Source organism: Apteryx rowi, unplaced genomic scaffold (genome assembly GCF_003343035.1).
Source record: "Apteryx rowi isolate R43461 unplaced genomic scaffold, aptRow1 scaffold_283, whole genome shotgun sequence".
In the NCBI taxonomy this organism is placed as follows: Eukaryota; Metazoa; Chordata; class Aves; order Apterygiformes; family Apterygidae; genus Apteryx; species Apteryx rowi.
In genome coordinates, this window is record NW_020449230.1 from 749,231 (window position 1) to 768,375 (window position 19,145).

Here is a 19,145-nt window from a genome sequence, read left to right on the forward strand (position 1 = left end):
ACTTGGCTAGACAAAACCATTGGTGACTTGATTTAATTCTTGGGACAGTCCTGCTCCAAGAGGGGCTTGATGAAGACCTCCAGAGGGCCTTCCCAGTCAGCATTTCTATGAAAACTGAATGGTTGCTTGGCCAGGCCAAGAGATACGAAGTAAAACATAAGCTGATCCCTGTTTCCTGGACTCATTGAGTATCCTGCAGACAAGTGAAATTACACTCTTAGCCCTAAACCAATAAACAGTGCTGACATTAAATGCATTGGGACAAACAGTCACAAACTGTTCCCATGGACTAAGAGTCGATGGCCATTGTGACCGCTCTAAGTTCTCCTCCTGGCAAGCTACTCAGCTGCTTCCTTCTCTCTAAGGGCTGGACTTTGCTCCAAAGGTCTCCAATTCCTGATTCTTTTTTTTTCAAAATGACTGCCTCTATGGTCAGTGTAGAAGTAAACTTTTTAGTAAGCTGTTTGCATGTTGAAATCTCACTGTCTGATATTTTGGACCTATTTATCTTGGGTACTGGTGATCTGTGAAACCTCTTGTAAAGATTCAAGGAAGTGATCTCCAAGATGAACTCTGAACAACATTCCCAACCATCAATCCCCAGACCTTGCTTAGCAGCTGTTTAGAAAGTTCATTCTCTCTAAACAGTAAGTTCTTTTCACAGGATCTGACTAAAGTCTGTTCCTTTTTGTAAGAACAGTCATACAGGATCAGCCCAAGTGACCATATAGCCCAATATGTTTCTCAGTGGCCAAAAGCAGATGCCTACAGAGCAATATAAGAATAGTGTGCACATATATGATTATTTCCTCTAGTATTTCCTTCAATTTTAATCATTTTAGGATGAAGGACCTCATGAGCTGGATATATTTCCTATATATCTAATAACCTTCTGTGAATGTCTTCCATGAACTTCTCTGGCCTCTCCTTAAAACTGCGTTAACTTATGTTTAGCACCAGAGCTTCCTTTGAAAAAGAGTTCCATAGATTGACTAAAAGCATGGAGAATGATTCTGGCTCCTCCCTGACATCTCCATATTGTCAGTGGTTTACAACATTCCTCTTAACTTTCGACCAAAAGATCATCTAGAGCTGCTATGCAGTTAAAACAACTACCATTTCACGAAAGAAATAGCTATCCTGGAGTGTTGATTGTAGAAATCTATTTAGGCAAGATGTCTGCTGACCTATCCAGGCTATAAACATGACCCTTTATTATGTGCCCTTTATTGACACTCTTGAGCAAAATCAGACATGGTACATGTTCAACTTTGTGTGGGTCCTGTGAGGACAAAGAATTGTTTGGCCATATGAGATAATGAATTTGAAAATTTTAAAAGTATTTAAAGATCTTTTGCCTTCATTCAGCATTTAAGTCATATGCTTAAAGTTAAATATATTAGATGTCTTACTGGCAATGCCCATCTGCATGTAGGTCATTCAAGAGCTTTAACTCATCTTCAACTGACCATAAGTTGGAAAGGAAGGTGTGCGCCTTCTAGCTATGCTACAGTAAAGATCAGGGTGTACCAGTAAGAGCTTTTCAGCTCAGGAAGATGGGCTGGGACAGCCTACCATCGACRTGATGAAACTGGGCAGGTCAGTCAAGGCATCGATGAGCTGAGCCCCATGTGAGCTACAAGCTCAAACTCCCCTTTAAAAAGACAAAGATTAGGGAGAGAGGATGCAGTGGTATTTTCACCTTCCTCCCATCCCTACAAGAAAAGCTGTCTGAGCAGATGTCCAGCATCTCTAGCAGGATTGAGCTAGGTGAGCAGGAGATTCCCAAGACATTTCCCACCCTCATCTGTCTGGCTGTGATATCCAAAGCCAAATTCCAGAAGCATTTTTTTTTTCCCCCCAGTGGAGTTTGCTGCAAGGCAGGAAGCTGTGATTCACCCCAACTTGCAAATATCCTGTTCCTCCCCCACTGAGCACTGGATGTGCTCTTACACCTGCAATTGGGTGTTTTGTTTCCATAACTCACTCTTGCCCCATGGGAAGTGTAGTCCGCAATTACACCACTCCTGACACATGCAGTTGAAACGGTGCTAAATACATCCTCTTGTGATGGAACACAATCTCCTAATTTTAGGAGCCCATTAAGCTTGCCCCATCTTCTTCTCAATTTTCCTTCTATTATTCCCTTCTTTGTATACTATGGGTATCTTGAGAGACATGTAAAACTCTCTTCTGCTCTAACACCACATTCAGTTTGGGCTGCAGCAATTCTGACATCTTAAAYGAGATGAATGTAAGCCCCTTGGGGCATGTAAAGAGACAGGTTTTGCTTATAGTCTCTACCTTCCTTGCTCTGGTTTTCAGTTTTTTCCTGTTTGCCAGATTTCAGTTTAGAAATATTTAATGAGGAAATCAAATCATCCAGCAATAGGTTTGGCCAATTATCAGTGCACTTCTGCTTGTTCAGTTTTATGAATGGCCATCAAGCACAAATATTGCTGTAAATTTATCAAGTCAGTGACAATTCATCTAATTCCAGGCTAGTGAGAATTTCTGATTTGATATTGCAGAAAGGAGGGCTGTCTCCTAGCCACAGAAGAGCTATTTTAAAGATGAGATGTGGAAACTCTTATTAGATTATTTGCTCTTGCAGCTTGTTCTCTTATAGCGAAATTCATGCCTGTGCAATGAGATGAGTTTGTATAAATATAAACACTACATTTTCTAGTCTTGTACAACTCAAGCTTGTGACTTTTCCAGGGAAGATAGTTCTGCCTCTCCATCAAAGCTGAGAACTTTTCCTATGATTCAAGCTTCTTTTTGTTTTTGATCTTAGATGGATTCTTTGCTAGGCCCCAGGGATCATTTTTCACAATAAATGGGGCCATTACAGGCTTCAGTCACCCTCATCCTCAGTGGAGCTCACTAAGGGGGCAATAATTACTGACAAATGCGATAGTGGTTTTGGTCACATGTCCCACACCCACAAGTATCTGTTATTGTCTCTGGGCACGAGAGCAGATTTTTTTGAATATGACTTTTGTATCCTTGGCCTAAAGGGAAGCATATCTGTGTCCTCTTAGTTCTTGACTCATCCAATCCCTGAAATGTAGAGCAGAAGCCAACATTTCTTAGAGCGATTTCTCTGTTTTACAAGCCTAGGACTGTGCTATACGTACTTTCACTGTATGCTTCCCCAGGGCTATGCATGTTCATGAAGTGGATACAGTTTGAGAAGTAGTTTGCAAATGAGAAAGTAGAGCATTACCGCCAGAGAAGCCAGCTGTTCCTATCAGAAATAAAYACGCAGAGGGAGAAATGCACCAGGCAAGCCCTTGTTTTAATGGGAGGATATTGATTCAGTCCTGCAAAGGAAGTACTTAATTTCTCCCGCCTGAGAAATCCTACTCTTGTTCTGCAAAGCAGCCCAGCTTACGTTTAGGTTTTAGGAATGAGTTCAAGTCCCAAGGATTTCAATTTCTTTTGGGTTCTAAGAATTTGTTTTTAAAGGTGCAGAGATGTCATCTTTCTGTTAACACAAGTAAAGCCACATACCTTAAAATTGGCAACAGCTACTTTGTTGGGCGAGATTGGCACTGCACGAGCATTCACATCCTGAAATCGCGTGCTGAGCCGAGCAACGGATCACTTTCCTAAGACCTGAACTGAGACAGGCACCGTGTCACTGAGGTTGGAAAGGGCTGCGTACTCTTGGGAGGGCTTACCCAACAAACCCTAAAGACCATTCCAGGATGGCCCTGCTTCATGCTTTGTCTGGCACAGTCATGAAAGGTCTCTGCCCCAGGGTGGTACCCGCTACATGGAGAATTTACTCTCCCCCAAGAAGATGAGGAACCAGGAGATTCAAAGAATATTGCAGAAAAAAAAAAGGGGAGAGAGGCTGTTAAACTGCTGTTGTCCTCTGGGGAGGGAAAAGCCAGTGCAGCGCAAAGCTGAGCTGAAGAGATTTTTTAGGAGAAGCAGTGTTGGAGCAAAGCACCAACCAGCAGTGCAAGTCCAAAGAACCAYGGGAAGATCTTGGGGAAACCAAAATTATTCCCTATGCAATGATATTCACCACAGTTCTCCTTAGGGAAATGGGGAGATCTGGAAAGAAGTGGAATAGTACGTCACTGACTGCTCCTGCTCTCAGAACCAAAGACTGACTCTAGCCAGTGTAGATTGTTTTAAGTGAACAGGGACTATTTTTCCTTGTAATTTGAGATAGCAGGAAGGAAGTCTTAATTTAAGTAATTATGTTAATCCCTGTTTGCATTTTTTAGCTATTTTTCCTAGATAAAGGATGATCTGAAACTAAAGATAGCCTTGACACCTAATTTAGCACTTTCTTTAATTAACCAGAAGCATGCATGATATCAATATGTACCTTTTAACTGAGCAATTATGCAGTTTATCATGAAGTTATTCAGGGGTTTATTGTTTTCACTTTTATTATATTGGAAAATGGGAAGAAATGAACTTATTTTTCTAGATGGTTATTACATTCCTACTTCTAATTTATATTAAATTCTCTTTGGACTGAAATGGAAACAAAATTATAACAGCATTAAAATCAGCTAAACTATGGCAGCATAGAGAAGAATTTTGGCAGCTAAACTATGGCAGCAAGAGAGAATTTTGCCACAAAGTCCCCCAAAATCAGTTTTTAACTGAGCAACTAGGAATAGGCTCTACTGCACAGATTAACACTGTTATCTCTCAACATCTGTGGGGTTAAATAGACAAGACATATAAAGGTGAGAAAAGGCATAMTGCAGGAGACCGGAACCATGCTCATATTAATACATCTGTTTTCTTTTCATCTTGCTTAGAAGTAGAAAAGAGCAGGTTTCTTTTGCTTATGAAAGAATTACATAAAGTGTCACTCTACCCCCCCATCCCCCCCACACACACCAAAAAACCCTACATCTCACCTTTTTTTTTCAAGCATTATCTCCATTATGGAGACCTGGAAAAAGACAAACATGAGCCAAAAAGAAAGGTTTTTCTTTTCAGTGAATTATTCTAGATTGCTGAAACTGYTCTTTGGCTGTTGGTACCTCTGTTTTTAATGTAAATGCCATGGCATTAAAAAAAAAAAGGTTTTTTTTTCTTCTGAGTCATCTCATCTATTGAAAGGACATTAGGTTAGGTACCAATTGTCAGGAGGGTTAGTTCCTCCTATATTATCAGCATGACAAGCAATGTGATCAAAGACTCTTTCCAAAAACCTCTCTCCTGTTTCAGAAAGACAAGCCTGTCTCTACAGCAAGTTTAGCTACAAACTACAATTAAAGAGAGAGAGGGAAATTAATTTTAAAAGAATGCAYAGTTATTCTTCAGTTTCATAAAAGGAATGAAGAAAAATGTAAGGAAAATCTTACAAAAGAATCTGTATAGCTTTTGGATTTCATCTACTTTGGTTAGTGCTGAGTTCAAGCCCAATAATGCTTGCAACTTTTTTTTAACAATGAGCRTCCATAAAGTCTTTTCTTATACACCTTTTATTTCTCAACAGTTCTTTTTCTTTCCCTTTATTTGGATCTTCATATATTTTGTATGAATAATGGCAGGGAAAGTCTTCTCCTACCTGTGTAAAATTCAGTTTAAATCCTATACATCAGCAAGAAATTATAGAGAAGACTTAGATTAAAAATGCAACTGATTTCCAGGAACTGCACAGCAGTTTCATTTGGAAAGCAGCAATATCAACTCTTCCATCCTTTTTCCTCCTTAAATAAATCAAAAATCCAGTTCTTAAAGCTTCCAAACAAAACCCCTATATCTTCTAGGCCGGATAATTATTTGCCATGCCAATACCCGCCTTCATGTTTCCTAGCAATAACAAGAGAAACCAGCCCAGAAGTCCAAGATCAACCATTTCACAATATAAATCAAGACACCAGGGAAATCTGGGAACAAGAGTTCAAAGTCAGAAGTCTCCATCTGTCGCCTTCATTTTGTTCCTGCTGTTGTTAGGTTTGTAATATTTGATCTCTGGCTTTTTGACTAAATATCAAGGTTTACATGTGTGGCGTACGTGGGCCTGGAAGCAGCCGTGATGTGCTAAAGAGGGAACTGGATCACACTAAAAGACTCTCAGATTGCACCTTCACTGAACTGCTGTACAGCTGCTGTGTGCTCATCTTAACAAGCCTTGGAGCATGGACACCGACGTTCCTCCCAGCGTAGGAACGTGGTGGGAGAAGGGAAGAAAACTTTGCTAGAGTTTGTCCATGCTCTTTGCTGACATATTCCTCCTCACTGTTTCTAAGGGGAGATGCGCCTCCCAAAGCTGGCTGCTGAAGATGGAGAGTCTCATAAGAAAAATCATATTTGACCTGTGGGCAACCACAAGCAGCACAGTCAATTCCAGGCAACAATTTTTAATAAGTACTGGAGCCYGCTGTTACTTTTTGTGCACATGTGTGTTTTAAAGGTGGTTTTCTACACCTTCAAGGTCAAGCAAATGATTTCTTTATAAGACATGAAAGTTGAGTTTCTCCTGCATTTTAAAGGCCTCTGACTCGAGGGCTTTGAGGAAATCGATACCTCTCACTAGACTTACAGTAGCAGCAGAGCTGGTAACACTGCATAACAGATTTGCTGACTACCATTTCAGACTTATTCTTTTTAATGAAGTCAACCAAAATGTTGTCTTTGAACTTAGCAGGAGCAGAATCAGGCCCTGAATCATGAAATGTCTGACAGTGATGGTACTGCTTGGGCCAGCAGTTCATCTTGAAGGCATATATTTCTGCTAAAATAAAATCAAAGTCACTGTGCGGAGAAAATTACAGTTGCTGTGGGTCCTAAACAAACCTGGTCTTTGTCAAGCAGAGCATTTGTGTATGGAAACATACGTCCTAGAGATTGATTTTTTTTTTTTTTTTTTACAGTGAAATTAGGAAGGTTAATAATATTCACTTAGGCGAGCAGCAAGCACCATGAGACACAAGGGACACGGCTGTGGTTTCACTGTGCTCTAGTTCTACAAGGACTCTGGGCCAATGCAAACTAGTTTAGCCTCTGAAAAGAGCAGCCCTATCCTCTCCCCACACCTGGCTGCTTGCTCCAGTGCTGCACCATCCTTTCCACAGGCATTCAGGCTGCAATCCAGGTCAGGAAAGCGATCCAGGCTGACGCCAACCCTAACACAAAGGAGTGAAGCAGTGTGGGGGTAAGAATCCATTACCCAGGGACAAGAAAGTGGAGGAGAGCTAATAATTCTTGTACTAAGATGTCTGTGGAACTGCAATGTCGGGAACTGACTGTTTAAAATGCTGCTGGAATTCATCTGCTCCCCGTGCACATCTCAGAGTGAACTGATAATGCGGTGAAGCTGGTCTCTGCTATGTCCAACCTTCCTCTACCATTAAACATCACCCCAGTGTCAGCTCCAGCTTAAAACTGGTGCCGCGTGGCCCAGAATCACAGTCCGTGGCTTTCCCTTTCCGCTGGATCTGAACCTCCAAGCTTAGGTGTCAGTGGAGCCTCTATCTACATTCCAGCAACTCCGTCTGTGCCATTCTAGTGCAGTCTCCCTGTGCCACTCCTCTCCCTTCTCCAGCATGGAGCTGGAAACTAAGAAGGTGTCACAAGTCTACAGTAGAGCAACTTGTGAGCTCCCCAYATTCCTGATTCCCCACGATTCATTTAGACGCATTTCCGTCTCTTGTGTAAGTCAGAGAGACTGAAGACATATGATAAACACCTTTCTTCCCCAAACAGCCTCTTGTCATCCATCTTCTCAATTGCAGTGGCCATTTCATAAGTAATGGGCTTGACATAATTCATTGTGTTTAACCTCAGGCTATAGCTGAGCTTTTATTCTGACTTGAAAAAACAGGCAGCCACAAACCTACAGGAAATCATATTGCCAGCACACAGCTCAGCTGGCTGCAGACTAATCATCTTTTCTTTCCCTTTGTTAAACACATTCTTGCTCTTGGAAACTGTTCAATAGTTCATTAAACTAATAATCCCATTCAAATCTTGCCTTATAAATGGATTTGTCAGTGTTGTTCCTTTCAGAAGACAGTCACTTTAAATTGTCTCTATTTTAATGGGTTTAAGGACAGATTAAATCATTGCTTTGGCTGTGATTTATCACTCCATATTACTTTAATAGTTGTTATTTGTAATGGCATTGGTGAATCACAGGCTTGTTTGTTTTGCATTTATTTCATGTTTTTCCCTTTATTAAAGGGGACTGGGATGGAAACAGAACTGCAAGTGGCATTTTCCAACAGAAACATATATAGTCTTTCTTCCTGCATTGCTGAAACCTTTTTTTTTAACCAACCAGCACTCACTGCTCCCGGTTGTCTACATAAGTCCTTCAGTCCTTTCACACAGCTAGTTCACCCTGCCAGTCAGCAAGGAGAGCTCATGTGGGTTACAACAGAGTTATTAGAAGGCAGTTTCTCACCATGAGCTCTATGACATTAACTGATTCTGTGTATTTCTATTAGTACTAATAGACTAAGATTTCACATTAAGTCATTTGTCTCCAAAAGAAAGCAGATATCTTGTGCTGCTCTCATAACACATGAGCTCTGATGCCCTGAGCTTACTCTAGGCTTTCCTGGGAAACCCTCAGAGTTATTTGTACTGCAGGAAGCTGTGCTATGTGTTCAGAAGTAGGAGATATTTAAGAGAAAAGGAACACTGAATAAATGCTTGGATATTTGATTCTTCCAGAGTTGGTAGAAACTTCCCCATATAGCAAGCTGGAAGGAACTGGAAGGACATCTGAGTCACAGCCCTCCAGTTCAGCAGAATCTCTCCCCACCCAGTCTTTTCTAGGCAGGAGGATACCAGGTGGGATCCCATGTCCTTGTCCAAATTGTAATGTAACACAATTTAGAGATGGAGAGAATATACGGTTCACTCAAGAGAAAAGGAGGCACATACAGGAACAAATGGTAGAGCAAAAGCCAGATCTAGCTTATCAAGATAGGTGGCTTTCCTTCAGGTTGTCTCACACACGTATGCCTGTCTGTATAGTATAATCTCTAAATCACTAAATTAAAAAACAAACAAAACAAAACAAACAAACCTACCCTTACTTACACTTAGACTTGCACCAAGATAACTCACTGTTCATTTGCTTCTTTTGTTACTGCAATGCTAGTCTGTGAGTAAACCAAACCTAAAATTATGACTTATCTGGTTTCCCCAAAGAAGGGTACCATATGCAGTTAGATTTTACAGCAGCAAGGAATTCTGATGTGTTAAGGTAGCAAGACCTGGTTCAGGCAAGATGTTGACCCAAAACTGGAGCTCTCTAGAATTGTTTCAGTGCACAGCAGAAGGATGAGGGATTAATACCATTTGGGAAGTCTACAAACAAAATTACTGGGTCTCGGACTCTGCAGGAGATGGCTGCCAGGCCCAACTACAACACTGCAGCTGGTGACATCTGTAGCTGCTTTCTGAGCCCAGTAAAACATCCCTTAAAACATCATTCTTCAATAGATTTCTCATCTCAAGTGGTTTTATCACTGCTTGGAAAAAGAGATTTGAAAGAGCTCAATAGCTGAAGGGCTAGAAATCCTAAAGGGGAGATTTGGACACAAAACCTAGGAGCCGGTTTGGGTCACACAGAGCATGGAAGTGCATYGGGCACCAGCCACTCTGTGATTTGCCAGCTCTCCCTGTGTTGCCCATCGTGATTCCATCCTTTGCAACAAGACTGCTCTCCCAAGAGCCAAGAAACAATGATTTTTCAGTTGTCTTAATTTACAGTTGCACAGACTTCCTTAAACAGACCTTGCACTTACCCCTCTGGGGCCTTCTCTCTGCCTACAGCAATTGCTTCAGAGAGTGTTAGGAAAGCAGAAGAGAAAATGAAAGAGGTAGCAGTGTGGCCCTTAATTCTCAGCAGGAGACTGGGAACCAGACACTTCGGGCCTGATTCTGACGCTACCACAAACTTACTGTGTGGCCTTTAGGCACTTACACAACTGCTAATTTGGTATTGCTTTATTTACACGTTGGCTAATGTCTGAGGCTTTAAAGTAGACATAAGTTTTCAGAAACATTTCTAACCTGGGAATTTGGGCTCCATTTTTAAAACGTACTTGGTATTTGGACACTTCAGACTCACCAGAATTAGAAAGGATTTAAGCTACTAAGTCATTTTTGAAAACATGATCTGGTCACCTATGTCGCTGAGTTCTAGAAATGGCCCGCATCCCCTTCAGTCGTAAAGATTTGGGATGTTCTGTCTCAGGGATGAACACACTCAAAGATACCTAAGAGAAGCACAGACAAAGTACTTATGGGTCATGCTGTGGGAGACACAGGGGATCCCTTACCCATGAGCGAGTTAATAGCTGCTTTTGATAGCTCATTTTTAAAAGACTGAGTCCCAACAGAGCAGTCACTGTCCATCTTTTCAGAATCTGCAACAGCACTAGCAAGCGGCCATGCACGTTTGAACTCCAAGAGTAAATGCAGCCAGCCCCACAGCCCTGCCCCTGGCAGCTCTATTGCCAGGATCTATGTTCCAGATCCAGTCCAAACACTGCACATCTGACTGTCTGGGTTGGATGCATGGCACTCCGACCCATTTAAGAAGCATTCCCCAGCAAGTTCTGGAGGACTCTGGCGCAGCCCAGACTTTGCGCGTGTAACACGTTCTGCTCTGATTCTGCCCGCTGACACAGGAACACCTTCCAAGAACTACAGCCAGGCAGACTTAAAATAACCCACAGTTGATGCTGGGGCCAGGGACCATCCTGAGAGCATGAAAACACAGCTAAGCTGCAGCACAAGCTGCAGGCTTCTCTAGCTGAGCCCTGTCTCCCTCCTCGGGTGGAAGACGCTCACAAGTCCAACTCTCACACCCATTTGTCTATGGGTGAGGCCACAAGCCACAACTTTAATTCACAGCAGGAAACTCAACATGGACACCTGCCCATTAGAAACAGTAGAGAGAGCCACCTCCCCTCCAGACATAGTCCATCATATAAAGGCAGCCATCAGAGGCAATAATCTCTCAGTACAGTCCTGAGCCTCGACTGGTAGCAGAGACCTGAGGGTGACCTCAGGGCCAAACCTCTGAGTTACCAGCATCCCTAGTAGTCATGGTGGAAAGCCCAACCACAGCCATCACTCCATGTATATGCCCAGCATTCTTCCTGCAAGCAGACAGGATGTTGATGGCTTTTCATAGCCCCGACAGGTGAGCCCTAAGGTGCTGTGATCCAGTGATCAAAGCAGCACACATCAATATGCAGCACCCTACTCACATGCAAGATCGGGGTTCTCCAACTGCTTATCTATCCCCTGTAGCATGACCTTTCCTCCCACCCTAGGTCTGCAGAGCAGATTCCTTCTTGAGCTCAAGGAAAAGATATAAAAGCCAATTCTGTAAGCTGGTCTCTATGTGCTATGATAATAACCCAAGGTCTGCATCATAAAATAGAAAAGAACATTAAACGTACCCTCGTAAAGTGTCTTGGCCTCTTCTTCTCACTCTGTTTGCTGGCTGTCTTTCCTCATAGCCTGCAAATCTGTCTGTCTGCAAGTCCCCTTCATATTGACCCTGGGCTTGTTCCACATACAAAACTGCTGTACATCCCAGCATGAACCTTGCCAGCCATAATACCCCCATGGTGGCACGGATTCCTTGATTCCCCTTGCTGCCCTGAAAGCTTCTTCCAGCTGGAGGGTCCCTGCTGCCTTGGTGGAGGATGGTTTTTGGCAGCAGCCCCTAAGTGCCAAGATGCCGTCCTGCCGTTCCCCTTCTAGAAGCAGAGATAGAGGAAAAAAGAAAGAGAGAGAGACACACAAGTGTTCTTAAGGGCTTTCACATTTTTAAAATGATTGCTCATCCCAGTCTGTCCCTCCCCAGAATTAATACAGTGAGGTCATAAAATCACACTGAGTTTGGCTCCTTGTGCATGCAGCCAACATGCTCACGCTCTCTTTCCCTACCACATCATTGCCAAAGACTTCCTTTCCCAAGAGCTGGAAGCCAACAGAGGATCTCCAAAAGTCATGGTCCTGCCCTTCCATTCTTTTTCCTGCCCTCTTGGTTGAGAAACAAAGAGTGACCAATGAGTGTGTGTCCTCACTGGCCTGCCCATGGTAGTGGGTTATGATAATAACTTCAGCATAGCACCTGGGTTCACCGGGGCAACATGAGACACAAGGCTACGAAGCAAGAGGAGACCAGCTCTTCAAGAAAGACCAGATCCTATTTATGGACCTCAGATACCTGGTATCTTTTGCTGACTGAGCAAAGCAGTCGCAGGGGGTGCTAATAGCGCACCAAAGGGACATGGGTGCCAGTGTTTGGGTGAGGCAGGAAGCATGTTGGGAGGGATGTATGAACAGAGCCCTTGAGCTGGGCCAGGCAGCTGAGCACGAGAGGCCATGGAATGGAGGAGGGGTGCAGGGTCCAAAGTCTTTGTGAAGGGCAGAAATGGGGCTAAAAGCAGGCTAAAGGAAGAAGCAGGGAAGACTCTCATACCTGCTGTTGTGGGTATACATCAGGGTAAACACAAGGCAGCCAGCACTTCTCTGAGAGAAAGCGTGCTCATGCTCTGTGCCAGGGCTGCAGGCCAGCAACAAAGCCTACGAGCTGGGCCATAGGTGGGCAGGGACCAGATCTAGGGTTTTGGCCCAAATCACACCACAGGTCTTCAGTCCCTAGAGACTTTCTGCCCTAAGCAAGTCTGTGTAGATCAGTCCTGATGAACATGAACCTTTTCTGGAGAGGAGACAGGCATGACCCCTTCTCCTTTCCCAGGGATTGAGTGACACAGGAGAGAAGGTCTTCAGGTAGCTGTGGGCAGCCCCTAGACTCTGCTGTGGGCCAGCATGTGGAAAGCAGGGTGGCAGAGCTTAGAGGGAAAGCTGGGGTTTAGCTTGTGCCATAAGGTGCCAAGGAGACAGGGAGCCCACTTTGATCTCCGGAGCAGCTTTATTTTAGTCATTCCAGTCTTCCTAGGTCTAGCCTTTGGGTGCAAAGAGAATAGCCCCAGGCAAGGGTAAAGGTACTGGTACAATATAGACCCAGGTATGGGAGTGCTGGAGAAAGGGGACTTCAGGCCCTCAGAATTTGGTGACCATCTGTGATGAGTAAGAGATCCCCAGGGCTTGGGCTGAGGGTGCTAATACTGGGAAAAGCGTGCCAGGAGCACGCAGGGCTGTGAGGCTGGCCTCAGGGTGGGAGACCACGGAGGCTATGAGAAAGCCAGATTAAAAGACTCTGTAAAACAGATCACAGGAGAACTTGCTCCCCAAACCGTACCCCCTTCTCCTGCTTCTTCTCTTTCCTCCCCCAGCCCCCACTGCCCCTCCCATTCCCCAAATCTCCCAGCCCTACACTGGCATGTGCAAATGAGTTTTCAGCTGCTCCGCTGCCCACCCCCATCCATCTGGAGCTGGGGGACCCTCCACTCAGCTCTCCTGGGCAGGGGAGGGTCAAAAAGCATCTCTCACCTCAAAACCCCAAGTTTGCTCCTTCGGGGAGGAATCCTCACAGGTCTCCCCTCTCCACCCAGAATGGAAATATCTGCTCCTTCTGAGAGAGGCAGAGACTCTCAGTCTGTTCCTGCTGGGAGGGACAGGGCCCCTGAGCCTCCCCTAACTGTCCCCCTTGCTTTACCACAGCAGCACTTTCCAGTTCCAGCCCAGCCCCAAAGCAGGCAAAAATCAGCCCAGACAAGGCAGAAAATGTGTCTGAACCAAAAAAAAAAAAAAAAAAAAATCCTCACAGTTTGAGAGCAATGTCCCAGCTGGGAATCTCTCGGATCTTGAGGGCATGCATTTTTCAGGCTCTAATATTTCAAATGCAGTGAATGAGAAAGACAGAGTGGGAAGGAAAAGGCAGGGCTGGGAGCAGAGGCAGAGACAAAGAAACTGCCCTTCCTGCAGCCTTGCGAGCTCTGCTACTTTGCTGCACATGCCTGTCTGCTGAAGACTGGGATATGATTATCTTCAGCTAGACAAAAGGGAGCATTTCCTTTGCTCCTAGAGCTCTCAAGGTAGCACGCACAAGTAAAAGAGCTCATAAAAAGCACAAAGTTGTACACTTCAGGACATTTCCAGCCTTCATGCAGAAATTTAAACTGAAGAGACTCCAGATGCATCCATTTCCTCGCAGAGAAATTAGAACCATGACAAATGATCGATACACAGGCACGTACTCCGAGAGCGTTAACACAAGTCTTACTAAGAGAGTATGGAAAAGTCATTTACACCATCAGAAGAGAGTTTAAAAAAAGACTCAGAAATTATTTTCAGCTCAGAGAAATTCCATCAAACACTGTTTGTAAGAAATACATTGACAAAGCAAAGAGAGAATCAATCACTGAATCAGATTTAAAACTGATCTRCAAGTTTGGAGGGGATCAGGAAAGACATTACAAAACCATGCCATTAAGTGTCCAAATTAAATTAATCAAAAAAATGTTCAAAACACAATAAAATACAATAAGGCAGTTAAGCAATTGCAAAGTCAATTACAGATAAAGAGAAAGAAATCAGCTCTTAGCTATGCGGGTCTGGATTTAGTCTGAAACTGTTTAAATACCTTTATGTCCTGGAACTGGTGATGTGCCCAGAGCTCCTTTGTTTAGTGGAGATCTGGGCAGAAAAGAAGGGAATAAAACCCTCACCCTTGAAGGAGAGAAAAAAAGGTACAGCCTAATCCAAATTGGACAGGGGGAGGGCCTTGCCGCGGAGAAGGGGTGCAGGAGGAGTGGGAGTAGCAAGAGGACAACCCTACCGCATTCTTGAGCCAAAAGTTTTTAACTTCAAGGAGGGGTTGGGCGGGGGGAGAGGTTGGGTTTAGCAAGAGGCATTTGAATGCAGACATGATTATCACCTAGCCATTCCTTGTGAGCTGAGGACTCGCGTGGTTCAGTTAATTAGTGAACATACTCGGTTCAGCTGGATGCAGTGACCGTTTGTTCCAACTTTAAGCAGGACCTGCAGGAGGCAGATGGGCATTAGTAACACTGATTTCAGATCAAAAGATTTGGTGAAAAATAATTCATTTGCAACTTGTAGCGGATTCTTCGTACCTTTTTTTTTGAAGAAGGATCCTGTAGCAAAAAGAAAAAGATTTCAGGTAAAAGGCACTTTTCTTCCTGAATATTTTCCGGCACTTAGCACCACTAATGTGAAACAATTATAGGAAGACAGACAAGTTGAAGAAAAGGTGACCCAGCCAAGGACCTTCACACTCAGAAGTGGCCTCAGCTCCAGAAGGGAAAATTTTTGAGGTTGCAAGCATTTTTTCAAAATAAATAAATAAAATTAAAAAAATCAGTATGTTGGCGATATAACATCTTCCTTTTAAGCAAGAGCTTTGTCTGAATGTCAGCTCTTGGTCTCATTCCACTCTTTTGCTCCGTTTCCTCTGCCTCTTGGTTTAGGAATTGTTTTATGATGGCTTTTCTTTAAATGAAAAATAAAGTGCACGTGACCCTCCCCCTTTCTGAACCGTGTCTGCTCTGTGCCACTGCACACCAGTGACTTTTCCAGGAAATGGAAGTCCCTAAGTGTGGAAGGATGACGTGCCAGAAGTCTCCCCAGAAAGCATGAGTCAAGCTGCTTTACAGGTCAAAGAGGTTCAGATTAATTTCTGCACCAAACGGAACTTAAAAGGCTGTGCACAAAGCACAGAGCAATGCGAGGAAGCCTCCCTAGTATCCTACCATCTGGCCCAGGGATCCTTTTTATGCCCCGTGGATAGGGGTTCAAATACAGCTATCGGATCAGCTCACAGAGGTGCAGAAACTCCAAGGAAAGCCCCAAGCTGACATGGAGACCGTCATCTCTTCTCCTTTCCTCCTGCCTCTCTTTGAAATGTCCTCACTGTCTTCTTTGCTCTTTTCACTCTTCCGAATCAGCCCCCTACTAGCTTTATAGAAGTCAGAATCACGCTCAGCCTAATTAACAACAAACTTGTGGAGACAAACAGAGAAAAGGCAGACCTTGTTTCCACAAGCAGCCAATAATAGAGCATTTCAAGGAATGCAGCCCTGTCAAGAAGTCTGCAGCGTTTTGAAGAGTTTTAGTGCTCCGCAAGATACTGTTCCTAAACTTGCAATACCTATTTCTGTTAAAATGAACGTGGACTTTACCTAATTGAGAATGGCAGAAATGGGTCATCGAAAAGAGCAGCATAGTAACGAAAGCACAAGAAACTGCATTTTCCTCATTCTCAAGGGCACAGCAAGTTGGTGACAACTGTTGACACAAAAGACTCCCTTTCTCGGTCTAGTCTAGTTTAATCTTTGCTAACTCCTACATTGTAGCCATCACAGTGTTTATGCAGGTAGCAGGTATTTAATGTTATTTTGGCACCTAAAAATACATATAGGGTCTTAGTTGTATTTTCAGAAGCTCCTAGAACTCTAACTGCAACTTTTGACACCAAATATTTTAGAAAGCAGACTCTGAAGTGTCTGAACAAGGTGATGTGACATATATGGAGAAGTTTTCTTTTTTCTTTTCCAGGTGCAAAATCAACCACAGACCATTACTTTGGAATGCATTTGTAATGCCGGTTAAATTTTATTTGGGCCTGCAGTGTGGGGTATCTGGGCTAGTGAAGACTGCTCTTTGTGCTTAGAATAGATGCTATTCTGTGTCTCACCTCTGGCATGATCCTGCTCAACCCACTTCCTCTGTTAATTCACATGTAACTGATCTCAGGGAACACATTGAATTAACATTTGCCTGGTACGTTCACTCTTCTCTCTCTACAGGCTCTCTCCAAGGGTGGCAAGTGGGACACAGTCCTACAAATCACTGGCACACTAGGGAAACATGCTTTTTTTCTTTGCATTCCACTTTGGATGGTTAAGGAGCATTTTAATCCATCCAACATATGCAAATCTCTATGAATGTGATGCTTTTAGCTCCCTCCCTGATTTTCTGGAGCTGGGCTCTTCAGCACAGCTGCATGTGATTAGGGCTCAGCAAGCCCCAGGATTCAGGCATCCCAGCAAGATCTCCTTAAAGTCTCATTCAAGCTTCTGACCAGTTCTTTATTTCCCCACCGTCAAACGCTTGTTGCTGGCCACAAGGAGTTACAAGCGTTTGTATATACTTGTCTAGCTCCCCATCTGTTTCCCCCTTGGATGGCTGGGTGTTTGGGTATTGCTTTTGTGCACAGTAATCTATTCATCTGGATTGTTCCTGGGTGTAGCTGGTCCTAGGCACCGTGGGGAAGGTAACTGAATACCTACAGCATGTAATCTACCTCCGATGTCTGTGTCCAACATAAATTTACACCAGGCCTCGAGCTGGGGATGGGGGAGGGAGCTGGAGGAAAGTCTTCTTTCTTTCAGGCAGTACTGGGGTATGTACTTGTCCCCTGGGAAACAGGAACTGGCATGGAGCCCACACATGTGCTTGTGGAAGCAGTGGGACAGTTGGCATTTCTTGGCTGAGTTCTTCTGTGGTCCACAAAATTCTGCCGGGAAGAAACTCTGAAGTGTGAGGAGCAAGAGGATGGCAGAATGTACTGTGTAACTAGCCCATATAAAATTACTCTAGATAATTAAACAAAAAGCAATGGTCCTTCTCTAGTTTTTGAGAGTCAGATGGAGAATCCCCATCTGTATAAATAAAAATCTGTAGATAGATAAATACCAACCACATGACAGATCTATCTGTAGCAGAGGTTACTACAGGACAAGTATGGTATCCACTATTTTAATTCACACTGCCTAACTGAGTGAAATAATTAAGTTAGAGAAATTTTCTTAGCATGACATTTGCGGCTTCAAAATCATACCCGAAGAAAATTCTGAGCACCAAAGCTTTCCCGTTTTCTGCCTCTATAATTTGGCCAATTCAAAGATGTTGCCCTGAAGAAAAGAAACATTCCCGTTTTGGTCTCCAGGTTTCCATCATACATATTTTAGAATGGTAATGACCTGGTGTGAATGCTCTGGATCTCATCCTGTGAAGCTCTCCAGGAATATCTCGTGTGCGCACTGGTAGAGCTGGCAGTGCATGTGATGTCCATATTCATTTTCTCTGAAACGCAACTTAGTGTTTCTCCCTTACACCCAAACCGATTGTTATAGATCACCTTCTTTATAGGCTGTTTTGTTTCATATATGTCTCTTTTCACTTTGTGCAATTAAGGACAGGCTTTCTGGCCTGCATTTCACCGTGAATGTCATCTGAGACACTCACTTAGGAAAGGCTCAAAGACTGCTGTGACAGTGCAGAGTCTGCATAGCTTAATAACTATCTATGTGTATAAACAGACTGTAAGATACAGTGAACAGATATTTCCCTGGCATTTTTCATCATCTAATCAAAATAACATGTAAAATCCAAATTGCTACATTCCTGATCAGTATGGTTAACAGCCATTCAAATCACAGTATAATAACCTGATCTAGTCTATACTGTTCCCAAATATTTTTTTTTCCATCCCAGGTACCTATGAATCTTCATTACAACCATGAGTTAGCCGATAAGCAAGAGAGCTTGTAAGGGAGCCAGGGGATCTACTTGCCAGTTTTAGTTAGGATGCTGATGCCTAAACTGACTCCGATGACTGGTTAAATTGGAATCTCTGGAAAGCTTGTTACCAAGGGCTCAGAGATCCTGGAACCGAAGCTGCTCCTATTGCTGTGGACCTTTGGAGGAGTTGCCAGTGGGGATGCTTTGCAGAAATGCTTACCACTCCCACGGCAGCACCTAGGTTGTGAGCAGRTGAAATGCTGTAAAATTAACATCTTTGAACAATCGGTTGCTAGCCACTCAAAATTAGCAAACACTTTTCATGCCAACTGTACTGTATTTAAGGTCTCTGCCTGTAAAACAGGATAATGCCCCTTCCCAGTTCACAGGCCTGTCATGAAGACAAACTACTTGTGAAGTGTTTCAGTTTTAATATGTGAAGCACAATGGAAAAATACTTTTTATCAATTATTATTATTATTAACTCTGTCCCTAGAATAGAGTTGTGCAAGTAATAGAATTTTGCTGCTCTGGACAAACTGAAAAATAAAGGTGGGGGATCATTATGAGATGGTTTTGTGAATGAAAAATAAACAAATTTTTAGCTTGACATAAACATAAAATTTGACTTCAAACAATGCACTTTGTTTTGTTTTGGTAGTTTTTTTTAAACTCATTTAAAATTATTATATTTAATCAAACTCCTAAAACATTGTTTTGAAATAAAAAGT

General features: G+C 43.2%; 1 protein-coding gene across 1 annotated transcript in view; it reads right to left on the minus strand.

Moving 5' to 3' along the window:
• Positions 1-11,584, minus strand: part of FBN3 (fibrillin 3) — a 106,190-nt gene extending 94,606 nt beyond the window's left edge. The window contains exon 1 of the mRNA XM_026068940.1: positions 11,415-11,584. Within this exon, the coding sequence (XP_025924725.1) occupies positions 11,415-11,584 (170 nt within the window). The remainder of the gene's footprint in view (positions 1-11,414) is intronic.
• Positions 11,585-19,145: the final 7,561 nt, after the last annotated feature.